Source organism: Notamacropus eugenii, chromosome 7 (assembly GCF_028372415.1).
Source record: "Notamacropus eugenii isolate mMacEug1 chromosome 7, mMacEug1.pri_v2, whole genome shotgun sequence".
Classification (NCBI taxonomy): Eukaryota; Metazoa; Chordata; class Mammalia; order Diprotodontia; family Macropodidae; genus Notamacropus; species Notamacropus eugenii.
In genome coordinates, this window is record NC_092878.1 from 34506754 (window position 1) to 34531467 (window position 24714).

The window sequence follows — 24714 nt, forward strand, 5'->3', positions numbered from 1 at the left end:
TGGCTTTTTTAAAGAATTTAGCTATAAAGGGCAGAAGAGATATATGGACCCAATAAGGGTTGTTTCAGGATGAGGGAGACATGGGAGTATTTGTAGGCAGTAGGGAATGAGCAAGCACAGAGGGATAAACTGTAAATCAGTGAAAGAGTGGGGATGACAGAAGGAACAATCTATTGGAGACGGAATGGAGTGGGATCAAAGCCTTGGTCAGGAGTAAGTTCATTTCATCATGTGAGAGAGATGAAGAGGTGAAGGAGAAGAGAGTGGCAGAAGACACCTAAGACATAGGAGATTTCACATGGTGGATGAACTAAAATTTTTTTCTGTAAAAGATGAGGCAAGGACCTTAAACTGAGAGAGATGGGATGGAGATGCATGGGAGATTTGAAGAGGGATGAAAAGGTTTGGAAGAATCATTATGGAGAGTGGGATGGTAGGTTGATAAGGAGATATAGTAAGATTTTCTAGCAGCAGAAGGCTCAGTTGAGGTTATATAATATAAATCTGTGGTGGTCCCAGTCAGAAAAGTTGCATTATTATCTCCATCTTTGTGTAGGAGTGAAGACATCCAATGGTGGGAGTGATCCAAGTCTGAGACTTGGATGGGTAAATAGGTGATGAATAAGGAGGATAGGGATTCAAGAAAGGAAGAAAGTATAGAGGTGAACTGGTTCACTCAGGGATTGAGTTCACTGGATTGATTCATTGAGGAAAACAGGAGAGAATGTCTAGTACAGGGAGATGGCCTGGGAGAGAATTGAGGAGTCAAAGAATTGGAGTGTATGGTGTGGACAAAGAGTATAATATTATAAAGAAAGGTAGAGGAAGAGGTGAAAAACCAATAGAGTTTGGTTGGATAAGGGGATTTCATAATTCTTGAATATAGAAGTGTTATATCTGTGGCCGACTGCAAGATCACGGATATGATCATATTTATTTGCAGCTGAGGTAGGGTGCAGGAGTACCTCATGGGAAGTAAGTAGGTTGAGGAGCTAAGTGGCTGGTGTTTGAGAGAGCATCAGTATGTATGTTAAGTCTCCTAGTATGAGGGCAGCAGTTGAGAAGAGAAAAATCGTAAGCCCAACTCACTGAGGAAGAAAGGGAAATAATCTGAGAGACTGCACACAGTAGCTACTAGGATTTTTATTGAATTGTAGATATTAACAGCCATGAACCTCAAAGGAAGAGAAGTTACTGAGTGATGGAAGTAGGGAGAGAATCTGGAATTGGCAACAGGGAGCAAGGATTATTCCAACTCCCGGGCCTTGACTAGTGAGCCGAGAAGAACGTGTGAAGGTTCAGCTGAGAAAGGGTAGCCAAGAATGTGTACTAGAGACAGGTTTTGGCAATAGCTAGCAGATGAAAGGAGTGGGAAAGGAAAAGGATTAGGATGAAGAGAAGTTTATTGCCTATGGAACAGGCATTCCAGAAAGCACAGTGGAAGGGCTGGGTGATTTTTGGTTGAAACTTTGGGGTAAGGGGACTGAGAAGGATCAGGAATGGGATTTGTATGATGATCTATCAAGGGTCAAAATCACTGAGATCTTAAGGATATGACCAGGAATGAAAATGTTCATCACTGAGTGGAGAATGCCATTGTTCCGAATGAAGGCTGAAGATTGGTCTGGAGGTAACTTTAGAATGAAATGGGAGAAGAAGTCACAGTCAGATAATCAGATGGTCAGTTGAGGAGGCTCTGCTTCTCTCCTCCTCCTCCCTATGACAGGTAGACATTATGCAGGAAAAGGACACAAGAAAAAGACATGAAAGTTAAATCTGCAAAGCAGGAGAAAGAAGTCCTGTTCCCCCACAAACTTTCCTCTTTTCCACAGAGGTGGAAAGACTGAGGTCAAAGGGTAAGTTACTCTTCTTTGCACTAGAGATTAGGAAGTGGAAGTTGCCTTTTACTGGTACAGACTGAAGTCATTGCTTCCCCAAAAGGGAAGCCCTTTGAGATTGATGGAAGATGTCCAGTTGTCCTTGGGTGACAGCAAGAGATGGAAAGCACAAGACCCAGGATCACAGAACTTTTGCTCTAACTTCTCACCTGAAGAGGCTATCAAGGAGGTAGTAGCAGAAGTGGTAGACTCCTTGTGTAGAGAATGTCCATAGATGAAAGACTCCTGGTCTAGTGCTTGAGATCTTTTCTTAGGAGATACACTGTGTCCATCAGGAGATGGAAGATACAAAAGGTAAGGTCAGAGAACTTTTGGCTCCTCTTCTCACCTGAAGAGACTATTGAGCTTTCATTTCATTCCCAAATTTTTCCTCTACCAATCTTATTTGATTTTTAACTTTTTTTTTCTTTTTTGCTTTTTAAAAATAATCTCTTTGGTCATCTAGAAATTCTTGCTGAACATGTGGTCAAGCTAGAGTTTTCTTTAATGCTTTGCATGTAGATGTTTTCACATCATCTTCTGTGCTCATTCCAGTCTATTTCTTGACTTTGGACTGTATGTTGCATTGGCCTCTTCTCACTTGTTTAGGGGAGCAGGGAGAAATATCTAGCCTGAGATTTTATCTTTTCATGTCCTGCTGCTGCTCTCACAGCTCAGTCTGGTACCCTCAAAGTTGTCAGTGCTTCCAGTGAGTTGTGATCTGAAGAGATTTGGGTTGCTATTTTTTTTGTCTGTATTTTTTTCCCCCCACAAGGCTAATATGAAAATAGACTTTGCATGGCTGCACATGTACAACCTATATCAAACTACTTGCCATCTCAGGGAAGGAAGAGGTAAGGGACAGAGGGAAAGAATTTCAAACTCAAAATTTTAAAAAATGAATATTATTCTTACATCTAATTTGAAAAAATAAAATCTTTAAAACAAAAAAATTTAACAAGCCTCAACATTAACAACATTAACAACCTGAAATTACAAGATATCTGAAGAGAACTAAAGGAAATGATCAGATAACACTTTTTCAAGTACACAAGGATATCACAAAAATTTATAATACAGGTATAAAGAAGCTCTTCTTAATACAAAATAATTTCTATGTACTACTTTTCAGACTATAATCAATAACAGACGATTTGAAAGATAAGAAAATTATAATGACATAACATCTGGAGAATACAGGCAGGGAATTAACTAGATAACAATATACATTATATACTTTTAATATCCATCATTAAAATTTTCTCCATGATTTTTTAAGTGTACACAGTAGACAAAACAATAAATCAACCCCTGATTTGTAGCATTTGCCTATTTCCAAAGTATAAATGCTCACACTGAAAATTTAACAACACCTCTCTCAAGTCACTATGAAAATACCCCCTGACAATACAGTGGTGCTCAGAGGTAAATTTATGACAGTTAATGCCTAATATCATTGAATTACAAAACCATGATCAATAAGAGATGAACAAGCTCACGTACATGGCACATTTATCCAACAAAGCATTTGATAACTTTAATAATGATAATGATAATAATTAACTGCCAGGCACTGTGCTAAGCATTTTATAATTATTATCTTACTTGATCTTAACAACCCTGGGAATTAGTTGCTATTATTATACCCACTTTACAGATGAGGAAATTGAGGCAAAGAAGTTCAGTGGCCTGCCCACAGTCACATAGCTAGTAAATATCTGAGACTGCAATAGCACTCAGGTGCACTCTACCATACTACCAAGTTTTCTGGCATGCTAAGTAAAGAAGGGTATCAAAGATAAGAATGGCAATATAAGGATGTCAATACGAACTGAATGAAATGACTGTCAGAGAGACAACTTAATTAGGCAGAAACTTTTATTGTTAAACCTTTATACAAAGAACAATAAGAGGAAGATCAAAATAAAGAATACCTTATCGTGTCCTGCATCTCCTCCTCTGACAATATCAGGTGCCATGTATTCTATAGTTCCACAAAAGGAATATGCTCTTTCAGTCTGGAAAAAAAAAGTTATCTCATTATAAGCTAGCAAAATACAACAAAAAATAGAATAGGACTAGTTTTATACTTGGGTGAAACAGGCAATCATTTACATCAGTGGTGTCAAATTCAAATAGAAATGAGGGCACTAAATTGTACCTAAAGAACCCTTTCAGTGGATACTGACTTAGAAAACCACGTATCACCATTATCTATGTTCTATTGTATTTTATTTATTTTATTAAATATTTCCAAATGATATTTTAATCTAGTTTTGAAATAGCATTGGGGACCACCTGTTGAACACCTCTGATACACATGTTAGAAGAAAAAACTCAAAGAAAGTTCCTTCTGTCTAGAGCGCTCAAAAAATATCACTCCTAATCTTTGAAATCTCAAACCTAGTCATTTCTTTTTAACTGGACCCCTTTGAGACATCTTCTCATCAATCAATCAACAAGTACTTATTAAGCACCTACTATGTGTCAGGTACTGTGTAGACTCTGAATACAATAAATCAATCAATGCCTATTTTGAAAGAATTTGCAGTCTAATGGGGAAAACAATTTAATGTGTGAACATAAATATTATAAAATATGTGTAAAACTTGTATATATACATTGCATACATGTAACTACAGCTACAAAATATAGATACATATGAATATATATGTAAAATATGCATAGAACATATATATATATACACATACACAAAAAATATATACAGAATAAATAAAAAGATAATAAATACTTCTAGGAATCTAAACATTGTCTAGGAGTGAAGAAGTGTTCTGCTGTGAAGAGTATCAGACTTTTGGTCAGACAACATAATTCCAAATCTTACCTTGCAGAATGTGTGACCTTGGGATGGTCACTCAACCTCTTTGGTCCCTAGTTCCTTCATCTATCAAATGAAGGGGTTGGGTCAAGTAACTCTTAGGTTTCTTCCAGCTCTAAATCCACCTTTATGACTTTTAGATACATTTATTACATCTCTTTCTACCCAGAGAGGGAAAATATGAAGTGTGGGTTGAAGGTTAAGGGGCAGGAGGGAAGGTATTTCCAACATGAAGATAAACTTCTCAGCTGTACCATGCTGTCTACACACAGCTTTAAGAGTGCAACTATCTGACTTATAATATCAAGCAATTAAGCATTTACCAAGTCTACCAAGTATGAGGTATTTGTAGTAGGTAACAAAGATACAAATACAAGAGACAAATAATCCCTGCCATCAAGGAACCACATTCTAACAGGGAAGACAATAAGTACATGTATAATGTGCTCTCTCTCTCGCCATATGCACACAACCACACACACCCACACGTACACACACGTATACTTTCTATTTAATTATACAGAGATAATTAAATGTGAAGTAGGTATACATATTAAGTACCTTAGGAAAGGAAGAAACTAGTACCTAGGAGGGATAGGAAAGACTTGACACAGAAGGTGGTATTTGAATAGAATCTTGAAAGAAAGGGATTCCAAAAGGCAGAGAGAAGGAAGAAGTACATCCTGGGCATGGAAGGCAGCTAGTGCAAAGGCACAGGGATAAGAGAGTATCATGTGTAAGGAATGGCAAGTAAGCCAGGATGGCTGGACCCCAGAGTACATGGAAGGGAATAACATGAAAGAGGACAAGAAAGATAAAATGGGGCTCTGTTGTGAAGAGTTTATAATGTCAGATGTGAAATTTGATCCTTGATGAAACAGGGAGCTGCTAGAGTTTGAGTAGAAGAACGACAAAGTCAGACCTGTTCTTTAGGAAAATTACTTTGTTTTATGGAGGAACAAAAGGTCAAGGATCTTTTTTTAAAAATGTAAGTAGTATTTTTTTCCAATTACATGTAAACAAAGTTTTCAACATGCATTTTTTATAAGATTTTGAGATCCAAATTTTTCTTCCTACTTCCCTTTGCTTTTCCCTTCTCTCTTCCCCAAGATGGCAAGCAATCTAATATAGGTTATACATATGCAATCATATTAAACATATATCCACATTAGTCAGGTTGAAAAAGAAAAAGCAGGACAAAGTAAAAAAACAAACAAACCACAAAACCCCCCCAAAGAACATGAAAATAGTATGATTCCATCTGCATTCAGACTCCATCAGTTCCTTCTCTGGATATAGATAAAAGGTTAAGAATCTCAAGGGACATAATGAAACAAAATTGGGAAGAAAAGGAGCCTAGCAGGACCAGATATCAAACTATACTACAAACAATAATCATTAAAATGAAATTGGTTAAAAATAGGTAGATACATTGGATGAAGACTGCTACTCATTTCCAGAGAGAAAGGTAATAAAATGCAGAATGAGACACATTTTAGATATGACCAATATTGGAATCTGTTTTGCTTATATACATTTCTTCAAAGGATTTTTGTTGTTATGGTAGGTGGGAGAAAAAAAGTGTTTGATAACTGAAAAAAAAATTTGATTAAAAAGTTAGCAGCAAAGTGGATGATGGGTTGAAGTAGAGGGGAGAAGTTTTAGGCAAGGAAAACAGGAAGTTATTTACATTAGTCCATGGAAAAAATAATGAAGGTGTGTATTAGGGTGGTACAGGAAACATAAATGAAATATATAATTTAATAGGTGAGGCCACTGTAATAGTCTAGAAAATAGATAATGAGGGCCATGTTAGAAGTGCCACATAAATGTTAGCTATCATCATCATCATCATCATCATAAGTTTAGACTTAATATAAATCACAAAATAATAAATCACTCCCTGGTTTGTAGGGTTTGGTAATTTCTGAGGTGTAAATGATCCCACTGAAAATGCTCTCTCCTACCTCTGCCTCCTGGCTTCCTTTAAATACTCACTAAAATCTCATCTTCTATAGGAAGTCTTTTCCAACCCCTCTTAATTGTCATGACTTCTTTCTGTTAACTACTTCCTATTTATCCCGTATGTAACTTGTGTGTATGTCATCTGTTTACTTGTCCCTCCCATTTGTTTGTGAGCTCTTTCAGGGCAGAGACTTTGTTTTGCCTTCTTATGTAATCCCAATGCTTAGCTTAGCATATGCCCAAAACACAGTAGGTGTTTAATAAATACTTTTTGACTGACTGAACTCCATTTTCTATCTGTTATCCAACCTGGTTTCTACTCCATATAACAACATGTCCCATCCAGGATAACCTCATCACTTCTAAACTCACGACCACCATGCAACTAATTCAAGCCTTCGTTGACTCCACTTCCCCTCAGCCTCTACTCCCCTCTCTTTCCAATGCCTTTCTTTATGGAGGGTAGAAATGGGATTCTCAGATCATTCCTCTTTGCATCTGCTTCCCTGTCTGGTTTCAACTCCAAGAAACAGGATAGCCCCACTGGCATGTTATCCCCTTCCTTCCTCCTCCCCCCATTTCTGGTCTCCTTTTGTGTGCTATCTCTTCTTTTAGATTATAAGCTTACTGAGAGTAGAAACCATCTTTCTTCTTATTGTATATTCTCAGTGCTTAGCCTGACACGCCACAAGTACTTAATAAATATTTATGGGATCAGATTTATTGAATGGAACAACTGAATATTCCTTCTCCCATCTCTGAAGTTTTTTCTTTTCTAGGAAAAATATACAGAACAGTTGCAGCAGTATACTTTTAAGATGTGAGACTCTGAAAGGTACTTTGGCTTCATTGAAATCCAAATACTTCATAAGATAAATATTTGGGACTCAATTATCTAATTTATTTTTCACCCTTCTTTAATAGCCTAAATAAAATCAGAAAGCCTTAGAGAAAAAAAGATTTTTTCAACTGTCTTTTAATTAAATATAATGTTGTAGCCTATGCCAAACTAAAGAATTACTAGAAGCCTTCTGCTTCCACTTACTAGTAAACAGTGAAATCAGACAATAGTGCTTGTAATTAAGTAAAATTTAGTTATAAGAAGAAAACCTTACTAGATCTAAAATCAACCTGATATATGATTCATCTTTTCAGATACCACATGTGATGGGGTTCAGACTCTGGGAGCCTCCTTGAGCTCCCCTTGAATCTTCCCACTTAATCTGGCCTTTCTTACTCAAATCTAATCTTCCTATTTGTTTCCCCATAGTCTCTGGAAGCCCATGGACCTTTCAGTATCGCTGCGCACAGGTCTTTGTTGCACTCTCCACCCTTGATCCTATTACCAGCCACTCCCATCAGGATCCTCCCTGGGTTTGACCTATCAAGACCATCCCTGGGACCCCAGACTACCTGGTGACACCTGCTTCTGGCCCAGGCCCTCCACTGTCTGATATCTCCTGATTGCCTCTAGCTGTTTGCAACCCTTGACCTGTCATCCCAGTCCCATTGAGGTCCTCCTTGGACTTCTCCTCAAGACCCTACCTAAACTTCTCCTCCCATCACCCTAGAATATCAGACCACCTCTAGATCCCTCCTATAGCCTTCTTCTGTATTTAAGGTCCATCTTGCCTCCATGAAGGCACTCAGATTAAATCCAGCTCTGTATAGCTGAGATTCTTTCTGGCCCACTTGTCAACATGAGAGTTACAAATGGAGTCAATCCAAGGTGGCGAACCTTTAATAAACTTTGTTTTCTTTGGCTTTAAGAAGGCTTGAGTTGAATTCATTCGAGCAGGATTGGGTGTGTCAGTATGTTGAGGTCCCTAGCACCCTGAACCCCAACACATATACTTTGAAGATATATAGAGTTCTCAGGGTAAACTACCTAAAAACTTTTATATTATTTCTGACGTGAGGGTTATTTTTGGTTTGCATTTTTAACTGACAAGATATTTGTTTGAATGGTTAATATAATTCATGTCATCTAACATTGCTTTTATCTTTCCAGTATTAAATGCATGTGCTGATTTTGTTTCAATCTATCAAAAATATGAATTTAGGTAAACTTTATTTTGATCTAAGTTGTATTGATTTTTCTTACTTCACTAGGAATACCTGAAGAAAAAACTTTATCTGCCACCAAGTCATCATCTTTTTAATGACTCAGATAAAAAAAAGAAACTATCAACAATGTAACTTATTTTCAAAAATGTTATCAATATCTTGCTTTTACATTATTTCCAAATATATTCCAGGAAACCACTGCTTCTAACTAAGAAAAAAATGTTCAGCAAAACTAATCAACATGTCAACTGAGTTTGATCATATTAGCAATATTCCATATCCAGACTCTATCATCTCCTCAAAGAAGGAACTTCTATTTTCTCCTTGAGTTTTTGGGGTTAAGCCTGATCATTATAGTTACATAATGCTTAATTCCTTTTTTTACTTTGTTCTTTCCATTTACATTGTATATTATCTTCTTAGTTCTGAATTACTTCACTTTGTACTACTTAATGTTTTCCTGTTTCTATGCATCCTTCATTTTCATAATTTCATTAAATTCATGTTCCACAATTTTTTTAGCCATTTCTCAAACAGTGAATATCTACTTATTACCAGTTCTTTGTCACTGCAAAAATGTACTGCTAAAACTATATTAATATATGTGGAATCTTTATTTCTATCTTTGATTTCCTTGGGATATATATCTAACAGAGGGATCTTGGGTCAAAGGCTATGAATATTTTCAGTCCCCTTTTTAAAGTAATTCAAAAGTGTTTCCATGAGTGCTTCTCATCATTGCTGGATGTTAGTGAAATCTGAATTGTTTTGATTTGAAGTTCTCTTATTAGTGATTTGGACAAACCTTTCCATTGTTGAGTAAGGTTGAACAACCCTTATTATGGTTATATTTAGTTTGAAATTCTTCTTTTGAAAGAAGTCATCTTTTGATGACTTTATGCACTGGGAATATGTATTCCTTAGGTCTTGATACCTTCAATATCAGTCAAACTCTACCTTCCCAACGCTATCCTAAAATCAGCTTGTGATTTCATTGATATTGGGAGCTGCTGGGGAGGAAATTTTTCTACCAGTACAAATTAAAACCTTCACCTCAATTTAAAATTCTAAAGCTAGTATGTTTCAGACTCAGGTCTTCTTGACTCCATGGCCATCTCTCAAACCACCATGTCATATTGCCCAGATATCAATGTTATAATCCTCCCCCCCCCTTCAGAGAGCTTTCATTCTCATTCTTTTTGTATTGATTCTGTTCTGTTCAAAGTTTTTGAATTTTATATCATCAAGAGTTTACTTTAGGAGGGCGGAGCCAAGATGGCGGAGTAGAAAGACGCACATACGCTACCTCCGAACCCACTGCCCATAAAATATCTGTAAAAAAAGAACCACTGGCGAATTCTGGAGCAACAGAAGCCACAGAACAATGGAGTGAAGGAGATTTCTGCTCCAGAGAGCCTGAAAACCTCTCGCAAAAGGTCCCTCGCGCCCCGGATGCAGAACAGAGCCCAACCCTGCCTCGGTGGCGCGGCGCGGAAAGAAGCGGATCCGAGCAGGCTTCAGGGACGGAATCTCCAGCGGCCGCGCGGGTCCCTCCACCCACAGGTGACGGGGGTCAGTGAGAGGCTCTCTTCGGTGGGTCGAGAGGGGAGTGGGGAGCCCCCATGACTCAGGCCCCCTCGGGAGGCACCAACGGAGGTGGGAGCAGACCGGGGCTCCCCAAGCAGGCAGGAGCCTGGATCCATTGTTGAAGGTCTCTGCATAAACCCCCTGAGGGAACTGAGCCCCATGCAGTGGCCCTGCCCCAACCTGAGCACCTAAACTTAATCTCACACTGAACAGCAGCCCTGCCCCCACCCAAAGCCCTGAGGCTGGGAAGCAGCATTTGAATCTCAGACCCCAAGCGCTGGCTGGGCAGATCTGGAGGCGAGGTGAAGGTGGAGAGGACACTCAGAAGTCAAGTCACTGGCTGGGAAAATGCCTAGAAAAGGGAAAAAAAATAAGACTATAGAAGGTTACTTTCTTGGTGAACAGGCATTTCCTCCCTTCCTTTCTGATGAGGAAGAACAATGCTTACCATCAGGGAAAGACATAGAAATCAAGGCTCCTGTATCCCAGCCCACTCAATGGGCTCAGGCCATGAAAGAGCTCAAAAAGGATTTTGAAAATCAAGTTAGAGAGGTGAAGGAAAAACTGGGAAGAGAAATGAGTGACATGCAAGCAAAATATGAACAGTAGGTCAGCACCCTGTTAAAGGAGACCCAAAAAAATGCTGAAGAAAATAACACCTTGAAAAATAGGCTAATTCAATTGGCAAAAGAGGTTCAAAAAGCCAATGAGGAGAAGAATGCTTTCAAAAGCAGAATTAGCCAAATGGAAAAGGAGATTCAAAAGCTCACTGAAGAAAATAGTTCTTTCAAAATTAGAATGGAAAAAGAGTTTACTTTATCTTTTATAATCAGCTTTACCCCTTCTTTGGTTAAGAATTTTCACCTTATACATGGATCTAGGTATAAAGACTGATACTATAAACAAATTAATGGAGCAAGGAATAGTGTACTTATCAGATTTATGGAAAATGGGAGATTTTTTAGAGATAGAAAGCATTATGAAGTGCAAAATGGATAATTTTGAGTACATTTAACTGAAAAGATTTTGAACAACCAAACCCAATGCAACCAAGATTAGTAGGGAAGCAGAAAACTGGGAAAGAATTTGTGCAACTAGTGTCTGTGATAAAGGCCTCATTTCTAAAATACATAGAGAACTGAGTCAAATGTACAAGAATACAAATCATTCCCCAATTTATAAATGGTCAAAGGATATGAACAGGCAGTTTTCAGAGGAAGAAATTAAAGCTATCTATAGTCATATGAAGAAATGCTCTAAATCACTATTGATTAGAGAGATGCAAAGCAAAACAAACCTGAGATACCAGACACCTATCAGATTGGCTAACATGACAAAACAGGATAATGACAAATGTTGGACAAGGTGTGGGAGAGTTGAAACAGTAATTCATTGCTGGTAGAGCTGTGAGCTGATCCAACCATTCTGGAGAGCAATTTGGAACTATGCCCAAAGGGCTATAAAAATGTACATACCCTCTGACCCAGCAATACTACTTCTAGGACTGTATTCCCCAAGAGATCATAAAAATGGGAAAGGGTCCTACATGTTTATCTCTTTTACCCATATTTTTCTTTTTATGCTTCTCTTGAGTTTTGTGTTTGAATGTTAAATTTTCTATTCAGCTCTGGTCTTTTCATCAGGAATGCTTTAAAACCCTCTATTTCATTAAATATTCATTTCCCTCTATAGGAATGTACTCAGTTTTACTGGGTAAATTATTCTTGGTTGTAATCCTAGCTCCTTTGCCTTCCAGAATATCATATTCCAAGATCTCTATTTCTTTCTAATGGTAGTTGCTAAATATTGTGTGGTCCTGACTGTCGTTCTCCAGTATTTAATTTCTTTCTCTCTGGTTGTTTGCACTGTTTTTTCCTTGATCTGGGAGCTCTGCATTTTAGCTATAATATTCCTGGGAGTTTTAATTTTGAGATTTCTTTCAGGAGGTGATTAGTGAGGTCTTTCCATTTTGTCCTCTGGTTCTAAGCTACTGAGTTAATTTTATGATTTCTTGAAATATGATATCTGGGTTCTTTTTTTTTTTGTTCATGGCTGTCATGTAGTCCAATGGTTCTTAAATTACCTCTCCTCAAATTTAGAAGTCTGAAAAAATGAAGAAAATTTAAAGTCTCTCAGAGGAAAAATGACTGACCTGGAAAACAGATTGAAGAGGGTTTTGAGTGCCAAACAGAGCATTTTGTATTTGATATTGGTGGAAACAGGAAGCCACTGGAGTTTACTGAGTAGAGTGAGGTGCCATGATTGCACCTACATTTTAGGAAAAATAACTTTAGTGGCTAAATTGAAGATGGATTGTAGTGGGGAGAGACTTAAAGCAAGCAAACCTACCCATCAGGCTACCGTAATAATCCTGGCAGAAGGTGAGGAGGGACTGTACTAGAGTAGTGGCAGTGCCAGAGGGGAGAAGGGGGTGTATTTGAGAAAAGTTGTAAAGGTGAAATCAATAGGACTTGACAACAGATTGGATATGTGGTGTAGGGGTGTGTAAGAGATAGTGAGGAATTTACAAAGTCTTTTAGGTTGTGAGTCTGGAGGATGGTGTTGCCCTCTACAATAATAGAGAAGGTAAGGGGGGATAAAATTTAGGGAGAAAAATAAGTTCTTTTTTGGATACATGGAATTTAAGATATCTACTGGGTATCCACTTTGAGATGTCTGAAAGATAGTAGGAGATATCAGATTGGAGGTCAGCTAAGAGTTTGAGGCAGTTAAGACAGATTTGAGAGAATTTATTATGGAGATGGTAATTAAATCCATGGGAGCTGATGAGACTCCCAAGGGAAGTAGTACAGAGGAAGAAGAGAAGGCGGCCCAGGACAAAACCCTGATTAGAGGGTGTGATCTGGAGGATGACCCAGCAACAAAGACAGAGAAGGAGCAGTCAAATTGAAGGAGAATCAAGAGAAAGTGGTGTACCAAAAACAGGGAGAGAAGAGAGTATCAAGGAGGAGAGAGTGATCAACAGTGTCAAAGGCTCCAGAGAGATCAGGGTGAATGAGGACTGAAAAAAGAATATTGAATTGAGCAACTAAGACAATAAGTAACTTTGGAGAGAGCCATTTCAGTGGAATACTAAAGTTGGAAGTCGGATTGTAAGGAGTTAAAAAGAGAGTGAGAGGAAAGAAAGTGGAGGCACATATTGTAGAGGATCTTTTTGAGGAAGTTAGCTACAAAACTCAGAAGAGATACAGGGTAATGGCATCAAGGATCAAATCTTGAAAGGACCAAGTGAGAGTGTTTTTTAGGATAGAGGAGATATGGGAATGTTTGTAGACAATAGGGAATGAGCCAGTAAAGGGAAAGCTATTATAAATAATGGAGGGAGGACAACAGAGGAAAATCTGTTGGAGGAGATAAGATAGGTGAGATCACTTGGACAAGTAAAAGGGTTAGCCTTGGTCAGGAGTAAGGCCACTTCATCATCTGAGACAAGGGTCAAGGAGAGAGTAGCAGAAGGCACCAAGAGTAGGAGATGAGGAAGCGGGGAGGAAATGGAATTCACGGTGGAATCAATTTTTTCTATAAAATATGAGGCAGGGTTTTCAGTTGAGAGAGTGAGGAGAGGGAGACCAATGGGGGATGTGAGTAGGGAATTTAAAGGTTTGGAAGAGCCATTGTGGAAAGAGGGATAGTGAGTTGATAAAAGAGGTATAGTAGGGTTGCCTAGCAGCAGTGAGGGCCCAGTTGAGGTTGTGTAAGATAAATCTGTAGTGGACCCAGTCAGAAAAATTGCATGCTTTTCTCTATTTTCGTTCAGCAGCACGTGTGTAGGAGTGAAGATGAAGAATGATGGGAGAGACTGGATACTGAAGCTTGGCTGGGAATTATTCACAATATGATAAAGGGACTAGGGATTCAAGAAATGAAGACAATGTAGAGTTGAATTGGTTCATTAAGGAATCAAGATGGGGAAAAGGGAAGAGTGGTTAGTGCAGGGGTGATGGCTTGGGAAAGAACTGAATGGTCAAGTGACTGGAGGTCACCGTGGGGATGAAGAGCAGAGTCATGTAAGGGAAGGGAGAGGTAAAAAGCCAACAGATTATGACAGGATAAGAGGATCTCCAAATTCCTAAAAATGGAGATGGTATATTTGTGGGTGAGGGCCAGATTAAAAGTTTGACCATATTTGGGTATGGCTAAAGTAGAGTAGAGGAATAGCTCATGGGAAGAGAGTAGGTTGAGTATGTTGAGGTCCCTTAGTATTACGGCAAGAGTTAGAGAGGAGAGAAAAATTGTAAGCCAGGTGTCAAATTCATTGAGGAAGGAAGAGTAGTGCCCTGGGAGTCTGTAGACAACAGCTACCAGGCTTTTAATTGGGTGGTAGATGTTAATAGAACCAACCTCAAAGGAAGAGGTAACATATAGGTACAGGGAGAAGCCGGGACCTGGCAATGGGGAGCAAGGAGTAGTCTAACATTCCCCACTTCAACAGTGATCTGGGGAGAGTGAATGAAGATGCAGCAAGTACTGGAAAGAGTAGCCAAACGAAACTGTGTCATAGGGGGAAGGCAGGTTTGAGCTAGTAGATGGAAGCAGAGGGACAGGAATAGATTTATGATGAAGGGAAATTTGTTGCCTATAGAATAGGTAGAGGGTACAGTGGAAGAGCTGGGTAGAGTTAGAACAAAACTTTGGGATGGGAGGGTTGAGGGTGATGGGAGTAAGGTAGGGGATGTGGAGTGAAGTTTAGATAATGAACTGTAGTTTAGAGCCACTGGAATATGAAGGGTATGATCAGGTGTAAAAATGTTCAACACTGAATGGAGAGCACCACTCTTCTAGCCTCAAAGAATAGGTGCAGCAGGAGATGAGAGGTCTGAAGTTTAAGGGAAGGTTGCTTGTCTTTGCCCTGGAGGTTCTCCACATTCCAGTCGATACCTTGAGCTGCTAGAAGAAAGTGGAAGATACCGCCTACTGGTACAGATGGAAGCAGTTGCTGTGGGGCATATGGAAGACTTCTGGCCTGACTCCATGCAGCCTTTCCTCAGAGGACATGCTAAGCCCAGCAGGATATGGAAGACTCAGATCTTGAGAATGTATTGGTAGAATGTCTCTAGATATTTTCTGCATTTTGAAGTTATGTGGAATAGGATTCTCTTTCTATAATTCTTTCCTGGATTTTTCATTACTATATAGAAATGGTGTTGATTTTGAGAGATTTATTTAGACTCTTGCTGTATTACTGAAGCTACTGTTTTAATCAAGTTGATTCTCTAAGAAGTAAACCATTACAACTGCAAATATAAATAGCTTTGTCTCCTTGTTGGTTATCTTTATGCCTTTATTTTTTTCCTTCTTGCAACTGTTAACGTTTCTCAAACTATGTGGGAAAGGGTGTTTCTTGATTTACTCCTATATTTCCTGGGAAACCTTATAATGTGTTTCCACCAGGTTTTAGATAGATTTCTTTTTATCATTTTATACAAATACTTTTCTGTGCCTATGTTCTATAGGAGTCAACTTGACCCAAATTCTCTAAGCCTCAATTTCCTCACTGAAGTGATGGGATTCATCATTATGGTGTCTTCCATATCAATGTTTTCACATTTACTATATGAAGAACTAGGAATTAGGGAAAGATCTAAAAATTAAATAAGGAATGATTGCTACTCTTATGAAATTTATAATTCTAGCAAAGGATAAAGTATTAGAAATCACATGTAAGAATTTATAAATTATTCTAATTAACCTAATATACTATATACTCCACTGACTTTCTTTTAACCTTCAAGGGGCATCTAATCTAGCTATTTATTTTATGGCCATAAAATGACAAGTAAAGAGGTAAAGGGATCTTAGAGGCTTTCTAGTTCAACTTTCACATTTTACAGATGAGGAAACTAAAGCCCAGAGAGGCTAAGGAACTGTCTTACATCACCTTTTCACTATATAACTTCCCACATGTATTAAGAGAAAGAACCAGAATCTAAACCCAGATCATCTGTTCAGGGTCAGTGCTCTTGTTATTACACTATAATGTTTCTCCAACTTTTATAATTATTATTTTGTTACTTATTTTTGTTACTTGCCCTATGAAGTACTTTTAGTAAATATATATACTTGTTAGAAAACAGCCAGTGGTACAGCTGCCTTCTTTGGGAAAGTAGAAGTCATATAGAATTTGAAACATATGAATCAAATATTTCATGATAACAGTATCCTTCTGAGCTAAAAATTTATTGTAATTTACATTCTTATACTGACTATCTTATAGTAACTAAACTGGTTAGTGGAAATCAACTGACACTCAAATTTATTTAGGTAAAAGTAATTTTCTACTTTTAGGTAGGATTTTCTTTTTTTCTTCATATTAGTTATGTTGTGAAAGAAAACACAGACAAGAAAAAAACCCAAGAAAAATAAAGAAAGTTAAAAAAAAGGTATGCTTCACCAGTTCTTTTTCTGGGGACAGATAACACTTTTCATCATAAATCTTTCAGAGTTGTTTTGGATCATTGTATTGCTGAGAATATCGAAGTTATTCACAGTTGATCATCTAACAGTATTGTATACAGTACATTTCACTTTGGATCAGCCCAAGCAAGTCTTTCCAGTTTTTTTCTGAAAGCATCCTGCTCATCATTTCTTATAGTACAATAGTATTCCATCACAATCACATACCACAACTTGTTCAGCCATTCTCCAATTGATGGATAGTCCCTTAATTTCTAATTCTTAAGAGTTACAAATATTATCTTTCCATGTAGGAATATAAACAGTTCAGCTTTAGAAAGTCCTTTATGATTTCTTTTTCCTGTTTACCTTTTCATGCTTCTCTTGATTCTTGTGTTTGAAAGTCAAATTTTCTATTCAGTTCTGGTTTTTTCATCATGAATGCTTGAAAGACCTCTATATCATTGAATGATAATTCATTCCCTTGAAGTATTATACTCAGTTCTGCTGGGTAGGTGATTCTTGGTTTTAATCCCAGTTCCTTTGACTTCTGAAATATCCTATTCCAAGCCCTTCAATCCCTTAATGTAGAAGCTGCCAGATCCTGTGTTACCCTGATTGTATTTCCACAATACTCAAACTGTTTCTTTCTAGGTGCTTGCAATATTTTCTCCTTGACCTGGGAACTCTGAAATTTGGCCACAATATTCCTAGGAGTTTCTCTTTTTGGGTCTCTTTCAGGAGGTGATTGGTGGATTCTTTCAATATTTATTTGCCCATAATGCCTGCCACACTCAGAGAGAGAAATATGGAAGTCACTCACATATTGTAGCAGATCATGTTTGTGTATGTGTATGTGTTTGTGTATCATGTTCTGATTTGTTATACGATTTCTTTCATTTATCTTAGTCTGACTACGTAGCATGACTATAGTGAAAATATACTCAATAGGAAAGTATATGTAGAATCTATACAGAATTGTATGCAGTCGTGGGGAGGGAGGGGGGTAGTGGGGAGTAGGTGGGGAGGGATAAAATCGCAATTGTATAGCAGTGATTGTTAAACATTACAAAATAAAAAAAAAAAAAGAAAGAAAAAAAATATTTATTTTGCCCTCTGGTTCTAGAATATCAGGGCAGTTTTCCTTGATAATTTCATGAAAGATAATGTCCAAGCTCTTTTTTTTTGATCATGGCTTTCAGGTAGTCTCATAATTTTTAAATTGTCTCTCCTGGATCTATTTTCCAGTTCAGTTATTTTTCCAATGAGATGCTTCACATTATCTTCTACTTTTTCAATCTTTTGGTTTTGTTTTGTAACTTCTTGGTTTATCATATAGTCATTAGCTTCCATGAACTCCACTCTCATTTTTAAAGAACTATTTTGTTCAGTGAGCTTTTGAACCTCCTTTAATTTCTTAGTCTTAATCACCAGAAAAGATCTACTATAAATATTCTTGTACATATAGGTCCTTTTCCTCTTTGTTTTTCCTCTTTTTTGGGATACAATCTAGTAGTGGTATTGCTAGGTTGAAGGGTATACATGGTTTTTATATCCCTTTGGGCACAGTTCCAATTGCTCTACAGAATGGTAGAATCAGTTCACAACTCCGCCAACAGTGCATTAAAGTCTCATTTTTCCCCTGTTCGCTTCAACATTTGCCATTGACCTTTTCTGTCCTACTAGCCAAACCAATAGGTAGAAAGCAGTACCTAAGAATTGTTTTAATTTGCATTTCTCCAATCAATAGTGAGTTAGAGTATCTTTTCACATGGCTGTAGATAGCTTAGATTACTTCATTTGAAAACTGATCATATCTACTGATCATTTATCAGTTGGGGAATGGCTCTTATTTTTACAAATTCCTATGTTTGACAAATGAGGCCTTTATCAGAGAAACTTGCTTCAAAATATTTTCCACAGTCACTGCTGCTAACTATATTTTCCTCCATCCTATATCTCTCCCCCATTCCCCTACACACACCCTGGTGATTCTATTCTCTTGCTCCTTTCACCCTGTCCCTCCACAAAAGTGTTTTGCTTCTGACTACCCCCTCTCCCAATCTGCCCTCCCTTTTATCACCCCTCCATCCCCTTCCCCTCCTATTTTACTCTAAGAAAGATTTCTATTGAATGTGTATATTATTCCCTCTTTGAGCCAGTTATGATGAGAGTAAGATTCACTCACTCTCCATTACATCTCTCTTCTTCCCCTTCAATGCAAAAAACCTTTTCTTGCCTCTTTTATGTAAGATAATTTATTCCATTCTATCTCTCCCTTTGTCTTTCTCTCAACATAGTCCTCTCTCACCCCTTAATTTTATTTTTTAGATATCATACCTTCATATTCGACTCACACTGTTCTCTGTCTATATATGCTCTTTCTAACTACCCTAATAATGAGAAAGGTCTTATGAGTTACAAATATCATCTTCCCAAGTAGGGATGTAAACAGTTTTACCTTATTAAATCCCTTATGATTTCCCTTTCCTATTTACTTTTTTATGCTTCTCTTGAGTCTTATACTTGAAAGTCAAATTTTCTGTTTACTTCTAGTTTTTCCATCAAGAATGCTTGAAAGTCCTCTATATCACTGAATGTACATTATTTCCCCCCATAGGATTACACTCAATTTTGCTGGGTAGATGATTTTTGGTTGTAATTCTAGCTCCTTTGCTCTCCAGAATATCATATTCCAAGCCCTCTGATTGTTAATGTAAAAGCTGCTAAATCTGTTATATCTTGACTGTGGCTTTGCCATACTTGAGAATTGTTTCTTTCTGGCTGCTTGCAACGTTTTCTCCTCAACCTTGGAACTCTGGAATTTGGCTATAATTCTGAGAGTTTCCATTTTGGGATCTCTTTCAGGAGGTGTTTGATGGATTCTTTCATTTCTATTTTACCTTCTGGTTCTAGAATATCACCATAGTTTTCTTTGAAAATTTCTTGAAAGATGATGTCAAGGCTCTTTTTTTTTATCATACCTTTCGGGTAGTCCAATAATTTTAAAATTATCTCTCCTTGATCTATTTTCCAGGTCAGTTGTTTTTGCAATGAAATATTTTACACTGTCTTCTATTTTTTTTCATTCTTTTGGTATTGTTTTGTTGTTTCTTAATTTCTCATAAAGTCATTAGCTTCCATTCTAATTTTCAGAGAATTATTTTCTCCAATGAGCTTTTGGACCTCCTTTTTCATTTAGCCAATTCTACTTTTTAAGACATTCTTCTCTTTGCTGGTTTGTTTTAGAACTCTTTTACCATTTGGCTTAGTGTGTTTTTTAGGTATAATTTTCTTCAGTATTTTTTTTCTGTCTCTTTTACCAAGCCATTGACTCATTTTTCATGATTTTCTTGCATCACTTTTATTTCTCTTGCCAATATTTTCTCTACCTCTCTTAATTGATTTTCAAAATCATTTTTCAGCTTTTCCAAGGCCTGAGACTAATTCATATTTTTCTTGGAGGCTTTCGATGTAGGAGCTTTGACTTTATCTTCTGAGTTTGTATTTTGATCTTTCTATTTACCATAGTAACTTTCAATAGAATTTTTCTGTTGTTTGCTTATTTTCCCAGTCTGTTAGTTGATTTTTAAGTCTTTGTTAAAATAGGGTTCTCCTTCCATAGCAGAGGGTGCATTGTCCCAAGCTACAGGGATTTTGTGTAGCTCTTTTCAAAGACACTTCTAAGGGACCTGTAAGTTTTCAATTCTTCCAAGGTAGTACAACCTAAGGAGATGTGTTTACTACTCTCCTAGCCTGTGCTCTGACTACAAGCACTTTTTTCTGCCCTGGAACTGTGGGGAAGGTTTCCCCTACCCTGTGGTTTCAAGCTCTGCTGTGCTGGTGCTCCTCCTCACCCAGGAACTGGATCTGAGTATGGGCAAAGCAATAGAGCTCTTCCTCAATGTTAGCAAAAAGACCCCTGTAATCTCCTTCTGGCCAGTTGTTCAACCCCCTTACCATCTGTGGACTGAGAACTCGTGAAAAAGTTGTTGCTGCTGCTGATTCAGTCTCTCCCAAGGCGTGTGCTACATTGCATTCTTCTCTTACCCTGGTGCAAGACCTTTCTTGTGGACCTTCTAAGCTGTCTTGGGCTGTAAAATTGTTTCATTCCATCCTTTTGTGAGTTCTGCTGCTCTAAAATTGGTTCAGAATCATTTTTTTAAAGTTATTTGGAGGGATTTGCAGGGAGAGCTCAGGTGAATCCTTGCCTTTATTCTGCCATCTTGGCTCTACCAGGTAGTATTTTGGTATTATTTCTGTGACAGTAAGTCTAGTCAATAAGTACTTATTAAGTGACTACTATGTGTCAAACATTGTATTAATACAAATACAAAGGAAGGCAAAAACCAAACCAAAATAAATAAACAAAAAAGTTTCTGCTCTCAAGGAACTCACAGTCTGATGGGGGAAAACATGCAAACAACTATGGACAAATAAAATATATCTAGGATAAATTGAATATAGCTTTCTTGTAGAAGCTGGGATTTTACCTGAGAGTTGAAGGAAGGAGGTGGCAGGCTATATGTAAGGAATAACAAAGAGGCCAGTGTTCCTATATTTGGTTCACATAGGAGAATAAGGTGCAAGAACGTCTCCAAAGCAATCTCAAAGAAAATTCTGTAACAACACTTAGCTACAATGCAAAAATATTATTTAACATGGTATTGACTCTAAACTTTTTTGATTATATACTCTTATAAGTAAAAAAAAAAGTGAATACCTATCCCTAATATATGTATGCTTACTTACTGAAAATGCCATTTGTGTATATATATGTGTATATATGTGTGTGTATATATATATATATATATATACATATACACACACACATACATACATACACACACACACACACACACACACACACACACACTATAGGAATCTGACACTAAAAGCAATCCACAAAAGAATCTCAAATGAATCAGCTTCTTCAGGAACCCATAAAAACTTATTTTCTATTTATAAACATATTGATAACTTTAAAATATATACAATACTCACTTCATCAGCAAGGAACTCCTTACTTAGACCAAAATCTGTCAGCACCACATGGCCATTATTATCAAGTAGAATATTCTCTAGTTTAATGTCACGGTATATAATACCCAACTGTGAAAATAAGCAAATAAACATTTAAAATAACAATTTCTTTAAAATATCAATAAAAATTCTCATTTAATTTTTCAAAAAATTATCGTTCCACTGTTCAAGAATTCACAGTAGTTTCCTATCACCAGTCACACTGATTCTAAGCTCTTAAGAAAGTCTATCATGCAAGATTCTCTACCAGCTTCCCTTTTCCTAATTACCCAGTGTAATTTCTCATTATTCCCTATTGTGACCTTTTAATCTAGCAAGGCCAATTTTCTTACCTTTATCTACTTATATCATATTTGTCCCTGGTTTAATGCTGTTCCCCAGGAGGAAAAACCTCCAATTTCTCCAAAGCGAGGTCGTCTTCCTTGAATATACCTTTAAAAAGGTAAATACCTTCTTAAAAGAAGCCTTTCCTGACTAAAAAGCCCATAAAGTTCATTTCTTTACTGCGTGTTTCACACCACTTACACATAATTTGTATTACATTTATCTATAAATCACACCTCCTTCAGTTTTTCCTGTATATTTACTTGACAGTTAAATTGCTTGATTTTCCATTTATTTTATGTTTTCTTGATTTTCCATTTATTTTATGTTTTCAATATCTAGTAAAGTGTTATGTATGCAACAGGTAATTTAAAATGTCTTTTAAATGAACTCATTTCTAAATTTAAATATCTAAAATAATTTTTTAAATTAATCTTTAAGGATTAAACAGCTAAAGCAAACCAATATTTTATAACTATTTAATTTTGTGTATAATCACTGATGAACAAACTACAAATAACTGCTGCATTTCTTACAGAAGCTGCAGCATTGCCAGTTTCTCAGTGTAAGTCTCACATTCATTCTTACAATGAATTCTTAAATGTTTTAAGCAAAGGAAACCTATTTTCACCAATATCAAGGGTATAGAATCTTTGATAATCCCTTAAAAGACAAATAAATTTAAATACAGTAAATACAAGACAATTTTTTCAAGAAGCAACTTTTTCTGCTTGATAAGAGGAAATGTATATCAATTTGATTTATATACCTAAGTCACAGGCTGAGTGCCATTGAAAGGATATTGAATTCAAACAAAAGTATGGCACATGAAGAAAAGTGAGGGAGAAATACAATAAATATATGTTAATATTAGGATGAGATAAAAATTTCTAGATTTCCAAGTTATTGTAATGAACACTAGAAAACACATTTAGTGATAAGCAGTTTACCTTATCATCACCCTGTCCCACTCCAAATGTCTCTTTTGGATAAGGGAGTTCAAAAACAACAGGAACAAAGAAATGGGATTTTCCTCCATTATTTATTTAAATCTTTTTATAGGAAAAATTTTTACACTAGAGTCCCGTGATATAACTAATTCTTTTGCTTTATCCGTTTAGACCTAAGGACTAGAAATGCTTTCAATTCAATATTTAAAATTCAGAAACATACTGATTTTGCAGTCATTTAGTAATCACCTTTGCATACATGGCATTTTCTAGACACTATAAAGAGGAAGGTATGTGAATCAGAGGACAGAATGCTAGGCCTGGAGTCAGAAAGACTTGAGCTCAAATCTGGCCTCAAACAATTAGAAGCTAAGTGACTCTAGGTAAGTCACTTAACCTCTGTTTGCCTAAATTCACTAAAGAAGGAAATGGCAAATCATTCCAGTATCCTTGCCAAAAAAAACGAAACAAAACAAAACAGTCTTGGTGTACTATGGTCCAGGAGATCATGAAGAGTTAGACACAACTCAACAACAAATGGGAACATGAAATTAGAATACAAATATCTAAATTTGCACAGGTTTATATGTATCCACTGACCCTCTCCCTTGAACACCTCTTGCTGATCCACTACTACTCTTAGTCCCATCTCAATCTGTGCCAGCAGTCATGTGAAGATGATGTTAGACCAGGAACAACTCTCAAATTTTTGGTTGGTAAAATCCTTGCAACAAAATAGTACCATCTACTATGAAATAATACCAATTATCAAAAAGCTGCATCTTAAAAATTTTGTATTTTCAGATAAATTTTAGTTTAAATTTAATAATACTTAAGTGAGAAGGATGTGAATGCTTGATATCATAAATAAACTGTATTGAATATATCTCATCTTGTAAGATTTTGTAAGTCAGGGAAGTCAGGAGGTAAAGGTAAGGAGGGAAGAATCTTCTGAGCAAATAAAAGGGACAGAGTCCAGATGTAGAGCACATCTTATGTGAGGAACAGCAAGAAGGATAGTGATACTGGATTGTAGAATACATGGATGGAGAATAAAGTATATAAAGGCTGGAAGGGAAGGCACAGACAAATTTGTGAAGAGATTTAAAAGCCAAATAAAACATTTCATGTTTCAATCTATTGCAATATGAAACATAGTTGGACCTGTCCTTTAGGAAAATCATTTTGGCAGCTAAAAGAAGGGTGGATTGGAGTGGGGAGAAAATTAAGACAAAGGAGACCAATGAGAAAGCTTTGTGTTAATTCAGGCATGAAGTGATTTAAGAGTCTGCACCAATATGATGGTTGTATAAGTGGAAAGAAAGGGACAGGACATTTAGGAGAGATGTCATGAAGGTAAAAATGATAAGCTGGCAATAGATTGGATCTGTGGAGCAAGTGCAAGAAAGGAGTGAAGAATGACATCAATGTTGCTACCCTGAATGACTGAAAGGATGGTGATATCCTTCAACAGTAACAGGGAAATTTAGAACAGTGGAAGAAAGAATGATTTCCATTTTGGACTAAAGAAGAATTTACAATGTCCAGTCATTTAAAAAAAAAATCCAGCCATATAAAAATTTATTAAGTGACTACTATATGGCAAGGCATATGCATATGTACATGTGTATGCATGGCACATATACCC

The 24714-nt window shown here is 36.9% G+C and overlaps 1 protein-coding gene across 7 annotated transcripts in view; it reads right to left on the bottom strand.

Moving 5' to 3' along the window:
- Positions 1-24714, bottom strand: part of RPS6KA5 (ribosomal protein S6 kinase A5) — a 197534-nt gene that overhangs the window by 100655 nt on the left and 72165 nt on the right. For all 7 annotated transcript variants that reach the window (XR_011970710.1, XM_072624959.1, XM_072624958.1 and 4 more), the window contains 2 exons: positions 21754-21861; positions 3812-3895 (listed from right to left, as the gene is read on the bottom strand). Coding sequence is in view for 6 of the 7 variants with exons in the window: in XM_072624959.1 (XP_072481060.1) it covers positions 3812-3895; positions 21754-21861 (192 nt within the window). In the remaining variant the exon portion in view is untranslated. Of the gene's footprint in view, positions 1-3811; positions 3896-21753; positions 21862-24714 lie in introns of those variants that run through there.